The sequence below is a fragment of the Aythya ferina genome (genome assembly GCF_964211825.1).
Source record: "Aythya ferina genome assembly, chromosome: 16".
Taxonomy (NCBI): Eukaryota; Metazoa; Chordata; class Aves; order Anseriformes; family Anatidae; genus Aythya; species Aythya ferina.
This window is the reverse complement of record NC_140315.1, coordinates 13,180,565-13,198,389: the sequence shown is the minus strand read 5'-3', so window position 1 is coordinate 13,198,389 and position 17,825 is coordinate 13,180,565. Positions and strand designations below refer to the sequence as shown.

The 17,825-nt window shown below is 48.3% G+C and overlaps 1 protein-coding gene and 1 long non-coding RNA gene across 6 annotated transcripts in view; one reads left to right on the top strand and one right to left on the bottom strand.

The window, feature by feature from the left end:
- Nucleotides 1-225: 225 nt before the first annotated feature.
- The window catches only part of TOX2 (TOX high mobility group box family member 2), a 136,758-nt gene continuing 119,158 nt past the window's right edge, over nt 226-17,825 (bottom strand). For all 5 annotated transcript variants that reach the window (XM_084537704.1, XM_084537707.1, XM_084537705.1 and 2 more), the window contains 4 exons: nt 10,011-10,091; nt 8,196-8,603; nt 6,284-6,414; nt 226-1,353 (listed from right to left, as the gene is read on the bottom strand). In XM_084537704.1, the coding sequence (XP_084393830.1) occupies nt 1,317-1,353; nt 6,284-6,414; nt 8,196-8,603; nt 10,011-10,091 (657 nt within the window). In that variant the 3' untranslated portion in view covers nt 226-1,316. The remainder of the gene's footprint in view (nt 1,354-6,283; nt 6,415-8,195; nt 8,604-10,010; nt 10,092-17,825) is intronic.
- On the top strand, nt 10,116-16,520 carry LOC311445497. Its single transcript, XR_014698450.1, has 3 exons — nt 10,116-10,905; nt 11,376-11,594; nt 14,210-16,520. It is a non-coding gene; the product is annotated as an uncharacterized lncRNA (long non-coding RNA).

The following is a 17,825-nucleotide window of genomic DNA, read 5'->3' as shown; positions in this document are numbered from 1 at the left end:
TTGCTCAGCCATAATTTTTATTGTCGGGGTGGTCCCTGACATATTTAATTACGTACTGTTACCCAAAGCAAGGGGGGTGGAGAAAGCAAGTGAGGATGTGGTGGGAGAGGAGCAAGGGATGGGGGAGCTCAGGAGCACGAGGAAAAGGCATGGTGCATTTTTGGGCTGTGTACCTTGAGCCACGTTGGCGAAAGCTGCCCCCAGAATAAGGAGAGACCGGTTCAGTTCTACTTTTCATATGTTTTATTATAAAGAAAGGTAAGATAAGCATTGTGAACCGAATGTGCCAGGTGCTGCGAATGCAGCACCTTCAAACAAAATAAAAAATTAAAAAAAAAAAAATGCACCTTATGAGAAACTGTAATTATGCTCTCTAATCTTTCATAAATAGACAAAAATCATTGTCAGCAATTTTTAAATAGATGGACATATGGCAGAAAAAATATAATAATGCCATAGAACATGGATATAAATTGTCCATTTCTTGCTGTACAAATAATAGAAACAAGTTTGGCAGGCTTTTTTTGTTGTTTTTGTTTTTTTTATACACATCTCCCTTCTATGTATAACTAAAAAATGTGCTACAATTAATATAAAATGCTTTTACTATAAAGTAAACTACTAATTTTTTTTTTCACAAAAAAATCTTAAAGATGTCTTTAGCACAGCTCTAAAACACTTAGTAAACTACTTACAACTATCCAACAAATTATATTTCATGATCTTTTTCACATTTTTCTCTCATATTTTGCCTTCTGCTCTCTCCCCCCACCTACCTAGGAATAGTTTTTATTTAATTTTTGTATTTTTTTTTTTTGCCAGACATCCAAGGCCTTTGCATGTACAATATTCACACAAACTTCACATTTTTCTTGCACAAAGTTTAGTGCTGTTAGCAAGTCAAAAGAGTGCATCCTCCTACTGAGCTGGCCTAATGCTTGAGGACACCAGACCTGGGCTTATGCTGTGTCTAAAAGCAGTTCACTAGGAAAATAGTCTGTAGCTAAGCTGATGGCAAGCAGAAAATGGTGTCCCCCCTTTTTTTTTGTTGGTTTTGTGTTTATTTATTTTTTTTATATATATATATTTTTGTTCTTCATGATTTATGAGGTTTTGGGCTTCCACAGAAAGTAGACTTTAGAGTTCACAAATAATCAGAGAAAACTGCTCTTGGAGCCTGGGATCGAAGCCAGCGACGAGGCGCAGTGGTTGCTGCTCGTCCGTAGGACTTGCTCGGTGCCTCTCCGTGTAGTCTGTAGGATAGACCCCCCCCAAGTGTCCTTCATCTGAGCCTCCCCGAACAGGGATGGTGAGCCTTAGGTGAGGTAGAGCGCCTTGTCCCTTGGCAGCATGCTGTAAAAGAAAGGAGAGGCAGGAGGTGAGACAGGCTGGAAAATGTCCGGGAAGTCCCTCAGGAGAGCTGGCTGCTAGCAACAAGCACTTGCGTGGCTGTTGGCATGCTTGCTCTCAGCCCCACCGAGGCTTTTATGGCTCCACGATGCAAAGCATCCAGTGGCTGGCACCTAGGGGCAGGTGTGTGGAGAGGAACCAAGCAGAAGGCACTCGGGACTCAGAGCTTGATGTAGTTTCAGTTCATCCTGAATTGTAACAATAAGGGCTGAGACACCAGGTCACCTCCACGGGGAATTTTGGCTCTCGCTGGGCTGCAGGGAAGGGCCAAGTCTGGATTTCCCTGCAGAGCATGCAGGTGTGGCACTGGTACCAGCTCCTCCACCATGCAGACACAGGCTCAGCCATGGGGGGTTAGGGAAGGTGCACTTACTTTTGGATTAAATGTGTCATTTTGATGCTGCACATGGAGTAGGGGGTCACAAAAATGTGATTAAGGGGCTTATGCCTGAAGATGCCTGTGGGTGTCCAGGAGGATTTACAAAAGTGAGGTGGCTGAAGACTGTGGGAACAGGAGACATCACCTGCTCAACGCCCTACTCCTCCTCTCCCAAAATAAGTACAACTAGAAACATTAATAATCAGGAAGTAAGGGGAAAAAATGCTGTGACAGCAACACCAGCCAGTCTGCCCCTCAGTCTGCTGAAGGCAGCAAGAGGCAAAAGAAGCCCTTGGAAGATGAATGTGCCCCTCTCCCTGGCTGAAGGGCAATTTGGGCTTTGCTCTGATACCCACTTCATTTGAGCGGGTTGTATCGTCTGCACTGCTCTGGCAGAAACATTGTTGGGGCCTTAGAAGTAGTGAAGGACATTACAGAGCTTTGGGAAATTCTGGTGTGGGTGTGATTGTGAGTGGAATAATGGGGAAAGAGCAGACAGCAAGGCAATGCTGCTGCTGATAGAGTGCAGTGCAGAAGAGTCTGCACTTTGTTAGTCTCCACATTTTATAATTTGCATTTAAAATGCAGAGTGTTCCCTACTGCACTCAGCAAAGATTTAATACCAGTGAGCAGCAGTGAGGTATTCCAATACTAAAACTTCATTAATTTTACAAAATATGCTACAGAACACTTCCCAGTTCATTATGGAGTATTACTATAAATAATTGAATCCAAACTAAGTGCATTTGTGGGGTTTTGTCTTTGTCTTTTTAGAGATTTTGCTCACTTAGTTTCTGATTCAGAAACTTCCCCCGCTTAGAGTGGATTGCTTCATCATTAGCAGGAATGAGCACGGCTGTCAGCATCGGGATGAAGTGGCTCTACATGGCATCATGCGTCTGGACAAGGCATACCTGGGAGCGTCCCAGCTTCTAGCCCAAGGGAGTGGGAAGAGGGGAGAAAAGTTGCCCAATGACAACACATTTATAATGGCAACATCATGCAACAACACGCAGGTATGTTTTCAGCAGCTCACATAACTATCAGGCCTAGGCTATGGATAAGGTAAAATCCATGGGGATTTCAGACAATACACAAAGATCAACACGGGCTGGGAGGGCCTTGGAGCTGTCTGATTCCACCCAAAGCAGGGCCATCTAGGTGCAGGTTTCTCAGCATCTTCAGAGTAACACCGTGTCTGAATAAGAGCATCTCCAAAACCTGGTGGATACAGTTACCTCTTGCAAATGAGAAGGACATAGGGAGATGACTCAAGTTCAGTGTTACCACCCCAAATCTAAATAGTAGGAGGCAAAAGTGAACGAATCCCAAAGAGAGCTTTGGTATGGAAAGAGCAGAAAAAATGGTGAGGTGCCTTGAGGAATTAGGAAAGACTTGCAAGTATTTGCAAACCACGCTGCAATCTTGGTAGAGGTGAGCTAGCTGCTGTGGAGAAAGTGACTGCAAAACACAGGTATTCGATGGGTGCCTGGGAAAGAGCAAGCATGAGAACAAGGTAGGGGAAATGGGGGGCTGTGTAAATATAGTTTGTGATACGATGGCAAAAAGTGCTGAAATTGTATGCTGCAATTGCTTGTGGGAGGTGATAGTCATGTACGGAGTGGGAATGGAGAAATGCTGCCCATGACTTTGCTAGCAATCTAGGGTAGCTTGGGCTTAAGCCCAGAAGAAGCTAGGAAAATTGGATGGAAGTCAGTGAGCACAAACTCATTAAGAAAAGGGAAGGGGATGGGCTAAGAAACATCTAAATCCCTCTCTCATATGGCTCATTTATGAATTAAGGCGTGCCTGCTCACAGGATCCTGGATCTGAGGGGTATAAGTGAAGAAGTATCATTTAATGGCATTTTAACTAGCACTGACTGGCTGAAAAAAAGCTTCAGCAATTCTTCCTAAAAGGATTTGCTCGATAAGGAGGGACAGAGAGAAAGCCAATCTCGTTGGCTTTTCTGAAGTTGTCTGGGTGAAAAACACAAAAGGAAATGCAAGACTGGGGGGGGTTACCCCAGCTAACCCAGTGCCGACATCATAGGAACTGAGGAAACACCAAGCTCATGGCATGGAGGCGAGGGTGAGCCCACGGGCAACTTTGATCAGAGCTTGCAATTAGTGCAAAACTGGAGAAAGAGCTCAGGCAGGAAGAAGATGATGAGAGCCAGATAAACCTCTTTTTGGGACAAGCACAAACGGAGACACAGGGGCTGCAGTTCAGCAGTAAGAGGGTTGGTCCTACAGATGCGTGCCGACACTGCAGGCAGCACAGCACACACACTTTGGTAGCAAACACGAGGGGCTGGCAGCAGCAGGAGGTGGTGGCACTGCTGATGCCCCAGGCTTTACAATCAAATGGAAAAAGTCAGCTCTGGGAGCTGGGTTTCCAGCGGCTCGTCTGTCTCTAGCCAGAGGAGATGGGCTCTTTCCTTAAGAGACAACGGCATTTTTTAGTGCACTAAGCGCTCTCGGCAGTACTGATCCATATGCATCTGAGTTCATTGCTGTAACCTACTCTAATAATTATCTGGAAGTCTCTGCATAATCTGTCTGGTTTTAAAATATATTTTTTTTCCAGGAAGCTGCGATAAACCCATGAAATTCGATATTTCTGCTGTGACAAAGGCATGAAATGCATGAGCTTTGATCATGAATTGCATGGGCCCTCTGCTAACAATACGGTGCTCCAGCCGCATGGCAAAGAGCTTGTTTTAGCAACACAAAACCCAGTCCTGCCTGCAACGTTAGCATTTCACCTGTGTCTGGGAGACGCTTCTGCTCAGCTCCTTTGCAAACTGGGACCTGTGTGCCATAACCCTCCAAGTGTTTTGCCCACAGGATCTAAAATTACATTTATCATCTAGCGCCAAATAGCTTCCTCTTGTTGGGTCGTCTGCGGAGCCCTCAGTATGGACCACGCCAAATTCCCTGGCAGAGCCCAGAATAATCCCTGTAGCTGAGCACCCTCGGCAGGCAGACAGCAGCCATATTCTAATGGCTCGGTGAGTTATTTATTTCCCTGAAAGAAATAAATGTCTGTACAGTCTGTGCCCAGCCCAGCCATTGTAAGTGCACTGCTGGCACAGGCAGGAGCTGTACTCTGAAAAGCCTGGGAGCTTGCTATTATCTCCAGTGAAAGCACTATGTTCCAGCACTTCAAGCAAATCAAACAATACTCAGAAGCTACTAAGCCTCCTTCCCTACCTGCTCTAGCAGCAAACCCCGTGCCTGTTTTACAGAGTACAAGAGCAGTCTCGAAACTATTACTGCTGAACCAAGAGCACCTGATTAGGCTGAGGTTGGAAATGGCTTTCACACCCTCACTGCTCCCCAGCTTTGAGACAATCGTGATGTTTTTAATTATTGGGGAATTCAAGCAGCATTGAAAGGACCTTCGTGCTGGAGCTTGTAGGCTGCAAGGGGAAAGATCTGCACAGATGTCGGTGGCCTTTCCTGCAAGGTGCAGAGGACCAGAGCATCACGCAGCTCATGGGAGGAGAAGGCTTTGAACCCTCTCATGGCTAAACCCTAGGGTGGATAAGGGACCTGCTGCTAGAGACAGCCAGAGATTGTGGCCTTGGCAATAAAAGCAAACACTTTAGAAGGAGAAGCACTTTGCTTACGGATGTGGCCAAATGCCCTCAAAGCCCACCATCTCTTGGGACTCACTGGGCAGCCACAGTGGAGCTCCTCAACAAGAGTTTAGTTCTCTCAGGCAAGCAGCAAAACCACAAACTGGCTGCTTGGGCTGCACACAGCAGCCGCTGCTGGCCAGCCCACATAATAATCTGACAAGTAGTTCTAAAACACTCATTTCCAGGGCATAATGCACCAAACACTCACAGGACATGGATTTCTTTCCTGTTCCTTGGGTGATGGCCATGCATGACCCAATGCATGCAATAGGCTGGGCTTCCCTGTCCTGCTCTGGAAGGAAGCGTGTCAAGGTCTCCCATTGCCAATGGCATAGAAACCCCCAAAAAGAGAAAACCCCTCATGTCCAATGATGAAATTATCCATGATTTTTTTAGCTACCTGCTTCCACAGCATCACATCAGTGAGCCTACAGAGGAGAGGAAACCGTGAGCATCATTCACCATAACGAGCCTAACCACTTGCTGTATGTTTGGGGGCAGGTTCTCAACTGCTGCAAGCTGCTGGACTACCAACAATTTACAATCTCGCTGTGTATCCTGTACTTTCTGGTTAAAAGATGCTGACCCATTTGGCTTGGAGGAGGCAGGAAAACCACTGCAGAAATTGCTTCTGCAGCTCAGTGATGGCTCAACCCTAGTGGCTCTTCAAGCCCAGAGCTCTTGTCAGACCATGGGAGGAAGGAAGCACCGTGATAAGGAGATGCAAACTGTGCCACATGGCATTTTCCTCTTTTTATCACCCGTCCCTATTTGAACATCAGACGACTGTATGGTCACCGTTCAGGTGACAGAAAGCACACGAGAGATGCCCCATTGTGTCTACTGGCCTGCAGTGGTTGATCCCACACTCTCTGCTGGGGTAGTCGCTGTCCCACTCAGTGCTTCCTGGAGGATTTGATGCACCAGGCGAACGGGGTCCAACGCTGTTTTGAAACTCAGACGAAATATGCGAAAAGTCCTGCGGGGTGGAGGAAAGGAAGGGTTACACGCAGCCACGGAGGCAGGACAAAACAATGATCTAATAATATTGCACAGACACGTCTGTGTGCCCCAAAAACACTGCAGTACAAGGTGTGGGAGCACTTACATTGGGAAAGCAGCAAGTCCAGCCCAGGACCTGAAACCCCCTGGTGGGACTGAGCAGAACGTGAGATGCTGCAAGCAGGTGTCCACGCAGCCACGTTTGCCCTGCACCCCTCTGCCCACCTCTTGTTTTTTGGGTCCTCGAGGGGACAGTAAGTGGCTGCAGAAGCATGGCCAGGAAAGCCTTCACATCAGCATGCGGGCAGTCAAACCCATTTTTCCACTCGAAGTGCAGCTCCCTTTGCAGTAATGCATTAGCCCCTCGTAATGTACGGTAACAAGGCAAGGAACAGCCACACAAGCAATACTCTCTCCATCAGCTGTCACTGCTGGCAATTTACAAGGGCTCTGTGGGGCTGTTTTATCTGAAAGCCCATCGCGATCCCGATTTTTTGGGGCCTGCTTAATTAGGCAGTGCATATAAAGAAAGAGAATCATGGTAGTTACCTGACCAAGAATCTGATTTTCTCCAAAATGTCAAAATTAAGAAAGCATGTCTTTTTTTTTTAACCATTTAAAATTTTCTTAACAAAGATGTGGAATGAAGCTTCACAAAATGCTGCTCTCAGCAACAAAAAATACCCCAATTAAAGTGATTATGAGGATCCCCTTTTACGCTCATTTTTGCATGTGGGCTATCACTGAATTACAGAAGCCACGTTTGCTTATGTAGACCCAAAGTAAAATCACCATGCTGCAGACGTTCCTTGGGATACCCTGAGCAGGCTGGGAATGAAAACCTGTTCTAGGATCTGATGTTCCCAAATATGTCATCTTTCTCTTACTGACAGGGATAACTGTGCTTCCACATCCCTACTCTCCTTTTCCTTGCTTTCACTGCAGTAGCTATTCCAAAATTAACAGTTTCTGTTTTCTCAAAGCTAGTTCCAAACTGAATGGGTCACATTATGTGAAAGAAAGCTTTGTACATCACTAAAATACTGTGTGAATTTTGTGATATATAGCTAGTAAACACGTGAAACACAAATTATTCAACCATCTGGGTGAATAATGCAGTTAAAAGTATCATCAAGTAAATGGTAGCAGCTGTGAATTCAGAGCATATGTCCTTCACTGTGAATAGTTGGTCCAGTTCATATTCCAGATGGAGAAACTCTGGAAACCACTCATCTCCCTCTCCATGTACTGGCATGTTCTCTATAAGGTGGAGGCAGTGGTTCTTACTACTGCCAGTTTTTCCTCCAGACACATTTTCTTACTGGATTTAGAGAAGGGAAGCAGTGACGCCTCCATGTGGGCTGCCAGCCTGAGCTGGCCATGGCTAGGGGTGGTTTCTGTTGGTAGGTTTTACACCTTGTAGCCAGGTCCATGTGATTCGTGTCCTGCTGGTAGGGTTAGCATACGTGCAGGCATCCTCTTGGCTCTCTGCCACCACAGCGATGTTCTCCAATGTTTTGGAAAAACATTCATTTTCCATCCTGCTAGTGATGTTCCCTTGTTCCCTCTACCTTTTTCTTCTTCCTTCTGGTGATCCCCACCTCTCGTTCTCCCACACCCTTTCAGCCCTCCCTTCTTTCAGCAGCGTCACCGGGAGGCTTCCCGCTGACCACCCACCCAACCACCTCAGAAGACCATTGGTGAACCCCTCCCAAACGCCGCTGGGGGCCACGAGCGCATCACCGGCCGAGCACTCACCTGCTGCCCAGGAGGCGAGGAGTTCATGGGGGGCTGTACCTGTAGTGCCATGGGGGGGGACAGGAGGGGCTGCTGGGGGACCTGCTGCATGCTGAGGGGCTGGCTGAGGAGGGAGCTCTGCGGGTGGTGCAAGGAGAGCTGCTGGTGGAGGGGAGGGCTGATCTGGAAGGCGGGCGGCGGGGAGGCACTGATGCTGGGCAGCATGGGCTTGGAGGGCAGGGTCCGGGGCAGGCTGGGGTGGGGGTGGCCGCGGTAGCTCTGCAGGTCCGACGGGGACAGGAAGGAGCCCAGGCCGGGGTAGGGCGACGAAGCCTGCGGGGGCATCGGGTACATGGGCTGCTTGGGCGGGATCATCTTGGAAGGTGGGGTGGCTTGGGTGCTTTTCGTCTCCCCCTGGTCGGCAGAGCTCTGTGGGAAAACAGACCGCAGGCGGGTGAGGGAGGAAGGCAGGGTGGTTATCTGTCCCCAGGCATCTCTGCTGCCCAGACAGGCTGCAGGCACCAGGGCAGGAGCGCAGTTTGCGGAGACGTCCACATGGAGCCTGTGCTGACCGCACTGCTGAGCCCCACTCCCATCCCACCCAGCCAGCACGTGCATCTCCAGCACCAGGGCTAGCAAGGGGGCAGCAGGCTGGGCCTGGCACCCAGACCTCTGAAATTAACCTCCAGAAACTCCACCGTACATTCGGCAGAGCCTGGAGCATGGGAGAGGCATCAACCGGCACACAGGCAAGTTGCCTGTCCGCAGCTCACCGCATGGGTCCAAACAGGTGGGTGAGAAAATCACTTTTGCTTCCCGTAAAGCACAAACGGGATGGTAAAAATTCTGCTTGCTTAATCTCGAGCATTCCTGCAGCCCTGTGGGCCTATAACGCACAACACAATGGTGGCCTCATTTCTGCAGGAAAAAGGGACGAATGACAGGACATTTTCTGTCTCGGACAATGAGGTTTTTGTCCAGTGATGGGCTCTGTAACAATCCTCCAGATCTTTTCTCACCCAGCAGCAGGGAACATACTGTGCTGTTTTACTCAAAATATAGTTGCTCTTCTGCAAAAAAATTGGTTATTGGAGAGATGGGGAAGAAAATGAAATCATGATGTGTGGTGACTCCATGCCCTCCATGCCACCTGCCCCACATTGATGCTGCACACGTTCAAATCAAGACCCTCATAGGTCACCAGAGGGACTAAGAAGAGCTTTTAAACCCCAAAATAGCCCTTTCTATGCCCATTTTAGACATCTGTCCTTGCTGCTGATCAGTTCACAAGTTAATGGTGATAGTGCTCATGCCTGTGCAAAAGCCTTGAGCCTTTCCAGCCCACCACCAGCTGCATGCATCCTGCAGATCTGGGACATCACATTATCTCCTGTGGCAGCTGCATGTGATTTTTAAGTACTGAGGCTGTGGTACCGTACCAAGCACAGACAGTACATACAGCACAGCACATTGAGGGAGCTGGAACCGGACAAGTCATCAAGATGCTCCGGGCCTGCTCTGCCACCCGCAGCACCCAGTGTGCACCAGCACTGCCTGGAGCATGTCCCAATGCTGTGCCAGGAGCTGTGGGCATGCTGGAAACCCTGCAAAGGCCCTGTGGGGCTGCGTGTCTGTGTTTGGCCAAACAACACAAATGGACCAAGAGATGGACCAAGTCACCAGAGATGTGACTTCAGGGGGCAGCTGAAGGTGTGGGCAGCAAGGAGAAGCGGGTTTGTGGAGTGGCAGCCACGAGAGCAACCAGGCTGTCCCTGCCTTTTTCTGTGCCCGTCCTTGGTCCTGGCACTGAGGTGGGAGCAGGCAGCAGACACGTACCTTGGAGACCAGGCTGGCCCGGTACGCGGCCAGGGCTTTCAGATACTCCTTCTTCGCCGCTTCTGTTTTCCTCTTATAAGCCTGAAAGGACCAGACAATGAAGAATGGTTAATAAAGCAGCACCGGCTGCTGCTGGGCTCGGCTGCACCCTGCCTGCTCTGTCAGACCCCCTCCCACTGATGGCAATGGGGCTTTGAATCACATGCATGAAAACCTCAGCTCTGCTGGAGAGGAATTTACCCCAAATCAAGCAAATAAAGCCCTGGGAGGCTGTTAAGGGAGAAACCACTGAATTCACTTCCTGATAGGAACTGGAGGAGACTGCGATCCAGGCTTTTGGAAAAACAAGACAAAGGTCCAAATCCCCAAATTATAACAAAAAATAGTGAGACATTCAGAAATCCTACACCACTGCCTCATTTTCCCGGCTTTCCTGTTACTGAGCCAAGAGCTCCCACTCTGCAGCTCTTCTCTGTAGCTCTGGCAGCTGGGAAGCCCCTTCCCTGGCATATCAAAGTTGAGATTTTTGCCTAATCTTATGACTCGAGGAGCTGGGGCTTTCAGAGAAACAGTAAGTATCAGGAGGGTTTGCTACGCTAAGTAAAGAAAAAGCTTTGTAGGAGTGGATTAGTGTTTATTCTCCCCTCTCCACCCTGCAGCTTCACAGGGCTGGTCTCCTTTCTGCCCTGAGTTAGCTCCCCTTGCAGGGAAGTATAACAGCACAATCCAGGCAGGATGACTCCCTGTGTGGTAAAACAGATTAAGCCGAGCAAGCAAGAAGAATGTTTTAAAATGGAATAATAATAAAAAAAAAAAAAGCGAAAGGAAGAATCTCCCAAGTAAAATATCCATCAGCCCTCTCCTCCACTGGAAACTCGAAGCGGCACAAATGAAGGTAATTTCAATTAGAAGAGCTTTGCATACATTTAATTCTGCTCTAAAAACAACATCAGCTTTGAACAGTCAATGTGCTGAAGCTTGGTGGGAAAATTGAGCTTTTTTCCACGGCAAATTTCCTACGGATGGGGGAGGTTGGGAACAAATAGTTAAAAATCGCTCCGAGGAAGCCTGATTGCTTGCTCCTCTCACCCAGTGTCTGGGTGCCCAGACCAGAACATCCCAGCCCTGAGCATCCCGGCATCAGTGCTGCTGCCCTGGGGCGATGCTGGGAGGTGACAGATTCGGGGTGATTCCCACTGACTTTAAAAAAAAAAGGGTGGTGCCGCTGAAATTCAAGCAAGGAAGCAAAAATGCTGCAGCAGACCAGTGCTTTCACAAAACCGGTTTTGGTTGTGCAAATTTAGCAGAATTTCCTCTTCTGTTTGGGATTTGACTCAGCATTGTTTTCATGTTGTGCTTTTGTAGTTCCTGTGCCACCTGCCATGACAGCGCCCGAAACTCCCTTCTGATAGAAAATAACCTCTGAACAGAAAAAAGCAGTTCCAGCAGCCGAGATGTCCACTTACTTGAATTTCAATTTAAAATCAGCACAGATAAATTCTATTAAAAATGGATTTTCACTGCTAAATCTGAGCGAATCCTTCAGTGAAACATTTTGCCTGGACACACCGGAGGTCTCAGACGGTAATTTTCTGAAACTGAGCGTTTTCCTAAGTTTGTCTTTGGCTTTATGGTATTCGGCAAGTATTACATTTGGTCCATTCAGAACAAAATTACATTTTGAAACGTCAGCCTGAAGAAGAGTTTGCCTGTGAAAAGCAACTATTTCTTCAAACCGTATCAGTTACCCTAATAAAGGCCATTACCTCTCCCTACAGCCCTTGCCTCCCCGATGTCCGTAGCCCACCGCAGTAACTCCAGCATTTACTGTAAAACAGAGACATGGGGTTTCCATCAGCTCTGCTTCCAGCAGATGCTCGTAACTGCGGTATCTGATGCGCCTGCACAATGAAATATGAATTCCTGCATCTCAGCCTGCTATAATGATGGGTGCTGATGAATTGAAAACATTTTTATTTTTTTCCTCTGTAATAGCAAAATGCCATCAGTGTGTCTTTTTGTTGTGTTTTTTTTTTTTTTTCTTTTTTTTTTCTTTTTTTTTTTCTTTCTTTTTTTTTTTTTTCTTGACAATGGAGGAAACCAAAGTACTCATAGCTACACAGACATAAATTTGATTATTAGGAAGATTTGTCTGGAAAAAAAGCTTCAATTTATGACTGTGGACAGGGAGAGGGCAGGTCAGTTAGACTTCCTTAACCCAAATGCAAATAAATGCCTAACTAACCAATTCGGTGCCTATCTTCATCTCAGCCACTTGTTCTTTTGTGCTTTTTTCTCACTCTTCACCCGTCCTTGTCTTCCCTAGCAGGCGGGGGCTGTGCTGTGCTTGTGTCTGCAGAGACACCGTGTGTGGCTGAGCCCCAGGCCAGCTCCTGCCCCAGCCCTGGCCACGAGCCTGGTCCAAGGAAGGGCAAGAAGAGGGCAAGCCCATGCTATGCCCATGGCTGCTCTCCCACACCCGGCTATTTCCACCTCAGCAGCATTCCCGGGGCTTCACCTGGTTGGTGACTGTCCCTGTGTTGGGTCTCCTGCGGTGCTACAGGAGGGGACATCGTTCCTGCACCCACACTCTGCTCCATTGCGGGCGTTTAACAGCAAAGACGCAGCCTGCCGCGACAGCCCCGCACACAACTTCGCACCAATCCTCTGTGTAAAAGCAGCTTCAGCGCTGTATTTATACCCTTTAAAATTTTAATTTAAACATTGACAAAACCATGTTACTTTCTAATTAAATCCCATTTTCTCCCAGGGATTTTAATTTCCAAGTAATTTATCAGATTTAAGGATCCTCAAAACATTTTGCATGTTTTCCTTTCTAACCTGCCATGCCCGCTGATTTATTTTTCTTATTTGCTAGCAGGAGGATTCATTAGTCATTAAGCGAGTGGGTGGGCTGGGGGGGGGAGCAGAAACGGTTAGTGATTATGAAAACAAAAAATCAGAGCTGTAAGAAGCATATGTTGGGATCGTAATCCTGACACCTCTGTGTCTCAGCAAAGCAGCTAGTAATTGTACCGTAATGAAATGTTCTTGTTTGATAACCAGTTAATTAGAGAAGACAATTATTCCAAACCCCGCTGACGCCCACGAGCAGCTCAGTGTCGTGCAGGCAGCGACAGCAGTAGCTGCTGTCAGTAACCTCTGCATCCCAGCCCCTGAACGACAACGCTGCTTTCCGAGCTGGACAAGAACAAAAAGGACCCCAGCTCTGCCCTGAGCCCCTTCTGATACTCCGTGCAGGGGGCTGCCTTCATTTTGCAGCAGCAAGGTCTGCGGAGCCCCTCTGCTGCATCCCTAGCTGGAGTTTGGGGCGTTTTGTTTCCAGAAAGAGACAGAGACCATCAGGAGAGAGGAGCTGAAAAATGCACAAAGGTCACCGGAGTGGTGCTGAAGGACTCTGTTTACTTAGACAGAAGACCAGGAGGAGCCACAGCCTGCAAATGTGACACTGCGAAGAAGGAGGCAGCGAACCATCCTCGGCATCGAGTGCAGATAGGAAAAGAGGCAATAAGTTTAAGCTGTAGCAAGGGAAATGTTGGCTAAGCAAGACGAGAGTGTTCCTAACAGGAAGGATAATTAAGCACTGGAAGAGATTGCCTGGGGAGATGTGTAATCTCCACCACTGAAGGTTTAAGGACAGATTAGGCACATATCCATCAAGAATGGCTTAAGTAGAGATGATCCTGACTTCAGGCAGCAGTGTGGTCTGGCTGACCTCTTAAGTCTCTCCTTGCTCTCCTTTCTCTGACTCCGTGACTTTTTTCCCCTCAGATGTATACATTTGGATCTTATTCTGCTTGTAAATCTGGAGGACTTTTTCTTGTAACAGTTATAGCCTTTCCTTGAAAATCTCTCTTTGCATCACTAGAACTTTTGGTCTACTTACAATGACAGCTCAAAAGCACTTCCTCCCCGCCTGGCAGTGTCCGCCACACCACCCATTTGCTTTGCATGCAGCCTCCACATGGCTTCATCCTTCCATCAGAAACGCATGCAGCAGGTACAGCCACGCCACCCTCCTATCCCCCCCGGCTCTTCCTCACCTCCCTGCACTCCCCTCCATGTCCCTCCTGCCATCTCCTGGGGACAACTTAATCTGTCCTCCTCCCATCAAATTTAGCTTACCCAAACCACATTTTTTGGCTGTAAATCTCAGCACGTCTCCTTCTGTCTAACAGCTATACCCTGGATTGCTGAAGCCTGAGGCCACCGAGCTTGGACATGGGAAGCACCTGGCACCCACCACGAGGAGGGGTTTAAGCAGTGCTCAACGTCCCCAGGCTCCCCCAGCTACAGGATCCAACCCCCCTGAGGACACCTCCCTGCAAGACTCTTGCTATGGGATCAATTCTGGTGGCTCAGGAGAGCTCCTCCAGCACGTGGGTGGAGTTACAGTGCCGTGGAGCAGTCCTCTGGAGAATGAATGGATAGACACATATTCAAGCAGAAATTACCGCAGATTGAAGTGTCCTCAAAAAATCCTTCTTTTTATTCTCTGCCTTGACTCCAATGTGCTGTCTGGGTGTAAATCAGCCATTGCTCCAGGACAACCCAGTGAAGACTCCAAAACGAAGCAGAGGAGGTGACAGATCCAACCGCTACCCTCCGAGGAGGATGAAAAGCAGACAACACCCATCTTTCACAGCTCTGATTTTGCTGCCCAAGAACAGAAGTCACACTCTTGTAGCTGCTTTTAACATCTTCCCAATCATTATTCAGATCTCCACCAGAACTCTCAACATTTTGCTTGGGACCGGTGCTTTCACCCTTCTCTGGCACATGGCTTTCCTTGACACTCAGAAGGAGCTGAAACCTCCTTGCAACTCCCAGACCGACCACTATGCTCTTCCAGCCCTGTAGCAATGCTGGAAATGGGATGTTTGCTGGCCACACTGCACACAGGTCCCCCAGGATGTCTGCTGTGATGGCTCTGCCTTAGTACAGCTGGCCCTGGACTTGTCTGTCCTGCTGCAGCTATGGGCAGAGTCCTGCCACCAGCTGATGTATCAGGTTCAACGAGCAGATGGATCTGATTAGATGGGTGATCTATTATTTTCTGCTGAGCGATTAATTTTTCTGTTGGGTAATTTACCCCTGGAGTGTGCACGCTGTATTATTCTCCAGGCTATCCATTTGTATGGGAAAATCATGTATGCATTTTGCCACGGGGCAGTTTTGCCTTACTGGACTGGTCCCGGCAAAGCAGGGCCACCGTGAGCCGGTGCTTTGTGTCCCTGCTGGGTCCCTGGAGCTCCAGTCCCACCTGAAGAAGCTATGTCTGACCTTGCTTTGCTTACTTTGGGTGACTTAACCCAGGGCTCTTGCAGCAGATTGCTCAGGAGCTTCTTAAAGCCTCTCCTCTGAGCTTCCAGGATCTAGGGAAACACCGACCCAATGTGCTGCTGGATTTCCTAATGCAACGCCCGTGGGTTTATAAACGAAAGCAGCAGAGACACCTACAACTTCCACTTCTAGTCACCTTCCCCATGCTCCATCACCAGGAGGCTCCTCACCGACCTCCTTTTCCCCCCCATTAGAAACCCTTCTCATCCCCATCGGATCAGGCAGCCCTCTCCAAGCTCTCCGGACAGCGCTGCCAGCACCAGCCGATGTCTGCTCCGAAACAAGCTGGGAGCTGCAGGCGGATTAGGACGGCAGGTACCCTCCCGGTGATACCAGCTGAATTAGCATTTTGCTCTCCACTGTAGTCTAAGCTATCTCTCCGGGAACAGCTGCTAAACTATTTGCAAAGTTCAAAGAGTATGTATTAATATTTTTTTTTTTCCTCGAGTCACATTCTTCAGATTCCCATGTAAGCTCCTTAGAAAGGGCCACGCCAGCTGTTGAAGAATGCAGATTACAAGGTCCTGCTAATGCGGCGCCGCAGATATTTGAGGGTATTGTTATTTGTGGCTGCGAGGCACACGCGGCCACGCTGGAAGGGGTTAAAATGGGGAAGAAAACCGCCACTTGCCGAACAGGTGTCCTTGAGCGGTACCCAAGGACACGGAGATTGCTAATCCTGTATTCCACAGCATGATCAAATCACCAGGCAACAGATATAAATAAAAAAAGGCAGGAAATAAGGAAATTTAGATACAACTGTGTCAGAGGGAAAATGAAGATTCATTGTGAAGAGGCTGAGAGGAGAAGAAGAAGAAGGAACAAAATGACAAAGGCACAAATGATAAACCAGTAAGAACGACAGAAAAGAGAAGGAAAAAAAAAGCCCCTCTGTGAAATACATGTCTGTGACAGCAGCAGCCAAATCAAAGATGCTCCTAGATTATATGGTTTCTTGCATAATATGCATTCTGGTTCCCGTTCAGTGTTTGTCTTTCAGCTCGTGCACAGAGAAAAAAAAAACATATCTGAAATGGGACGTGAGCAACCTTTATTTTGCTTGTTTCATCAGGAGGAGAAAGCAAATTTGCTTTGTGGGAGCAGCAGCACCTGCTCAATGGCAAATAAATAGCTACAGCTTTGATATTACAGTGCATATAATCATTAGCAGCCCAAACGGCAGGGAATTAACCCTCTGCATGCCGGCCTGAGCTCTCTGGCACACGGGTGGCATCCCAGTTCCCTTTGCAGAAATGGTGGAAATTAGGTTTATTGTGCCCCCTCCCTGTGCTGCCTGCTGTCCCCTGATCAGGAAATGCCGTGCTCACTGGGAAGTGGAAAATGAGGTTCATAAACCTCATCTGAAGCAGAAACTGCAGCGGTGAAAGCAATTGCTGATGAGCTGCACGGTGCGGCTGGGGTCTGCATGATGGCTGCCCAGAGATGTGGTGCAGCATCTTCAGCCCCAACATCTCCCTGAATTTTGGGGTGGAAGGGATCCAAGCCCAGGATGACAGTCCAGCCCCAGATTTCCTCCTCCAGCCTCAAATTCACCCTCTTTTCTCACAGCAGGGTGAGGGGAAGCTTTCTTAACTGAAACCTTGGTCAGACTTGAGTGAGGACACACAGGTTTGGCCCCTCTTGTCTGCTCTGCCCTCGCTGTGTTGGCTTTTCCCCGGCTTGTGTTTTGTACTGCTTTCTGCAGTGAGGATATGAAAATATTCTGCAAGGTCCCGGGCTGATTTTGGGCAGTGATGCCGTCACTGCCGAGCTGTCCTGCTTGGTCACCGTCCCCTACCCAGAGGTGCCGAGGGAGTGCTTGGCACAGGCTGCGTGCCTTCACCACGCCTGTGTGCATCACGCCCCGCTGTCCTTGGGAGAAAGGACATGCTGGACATCCTTCTTTTTATCTTTTCAAGACATTTTGCTAGTTTTTTTATTTACTTCCTTTTTTGCTTTTCATCTTTCCATTGTGTTGCCTTACGAATCTAAACAAACTTGACGGGGGGCTGCTGGCATGAGAAAGCCAGCAGGGACTAAGGAAACTTCTCCAGGCAGAGGCTGGAGGCGTGAACGTGCCCCATCCCACGAGGCAAAGCCACAGAGCATCCCCCCGGCCAGGGAGGCAGCGGGGCTGGGAGGGAAGTGCACAGCTGGAGACAAAGGCAGGAAGTTAATATTTAAGCATCCAGACAAGGAACAAATGACTTAATTAAATCAATTACAGAGGGAGAAATGGAGCCACTTAGAAAGCGCGTGTAAAGAGACAGTGAAGCTGCCGCTATCTCATAAAGCAGAAGAAGGGAGAGTTAGCGGGGAAGATAAACGGACTGGTTTAATCCCCGCTGTTAATTAAGAGCCGAACATTTGCACTGTGCTGAGTCAGGGTTGCCCCAGCACTTCCATTAGATAAACCACGCTTGCAGTCGAGCTCAGCGCCTGATCTACAGA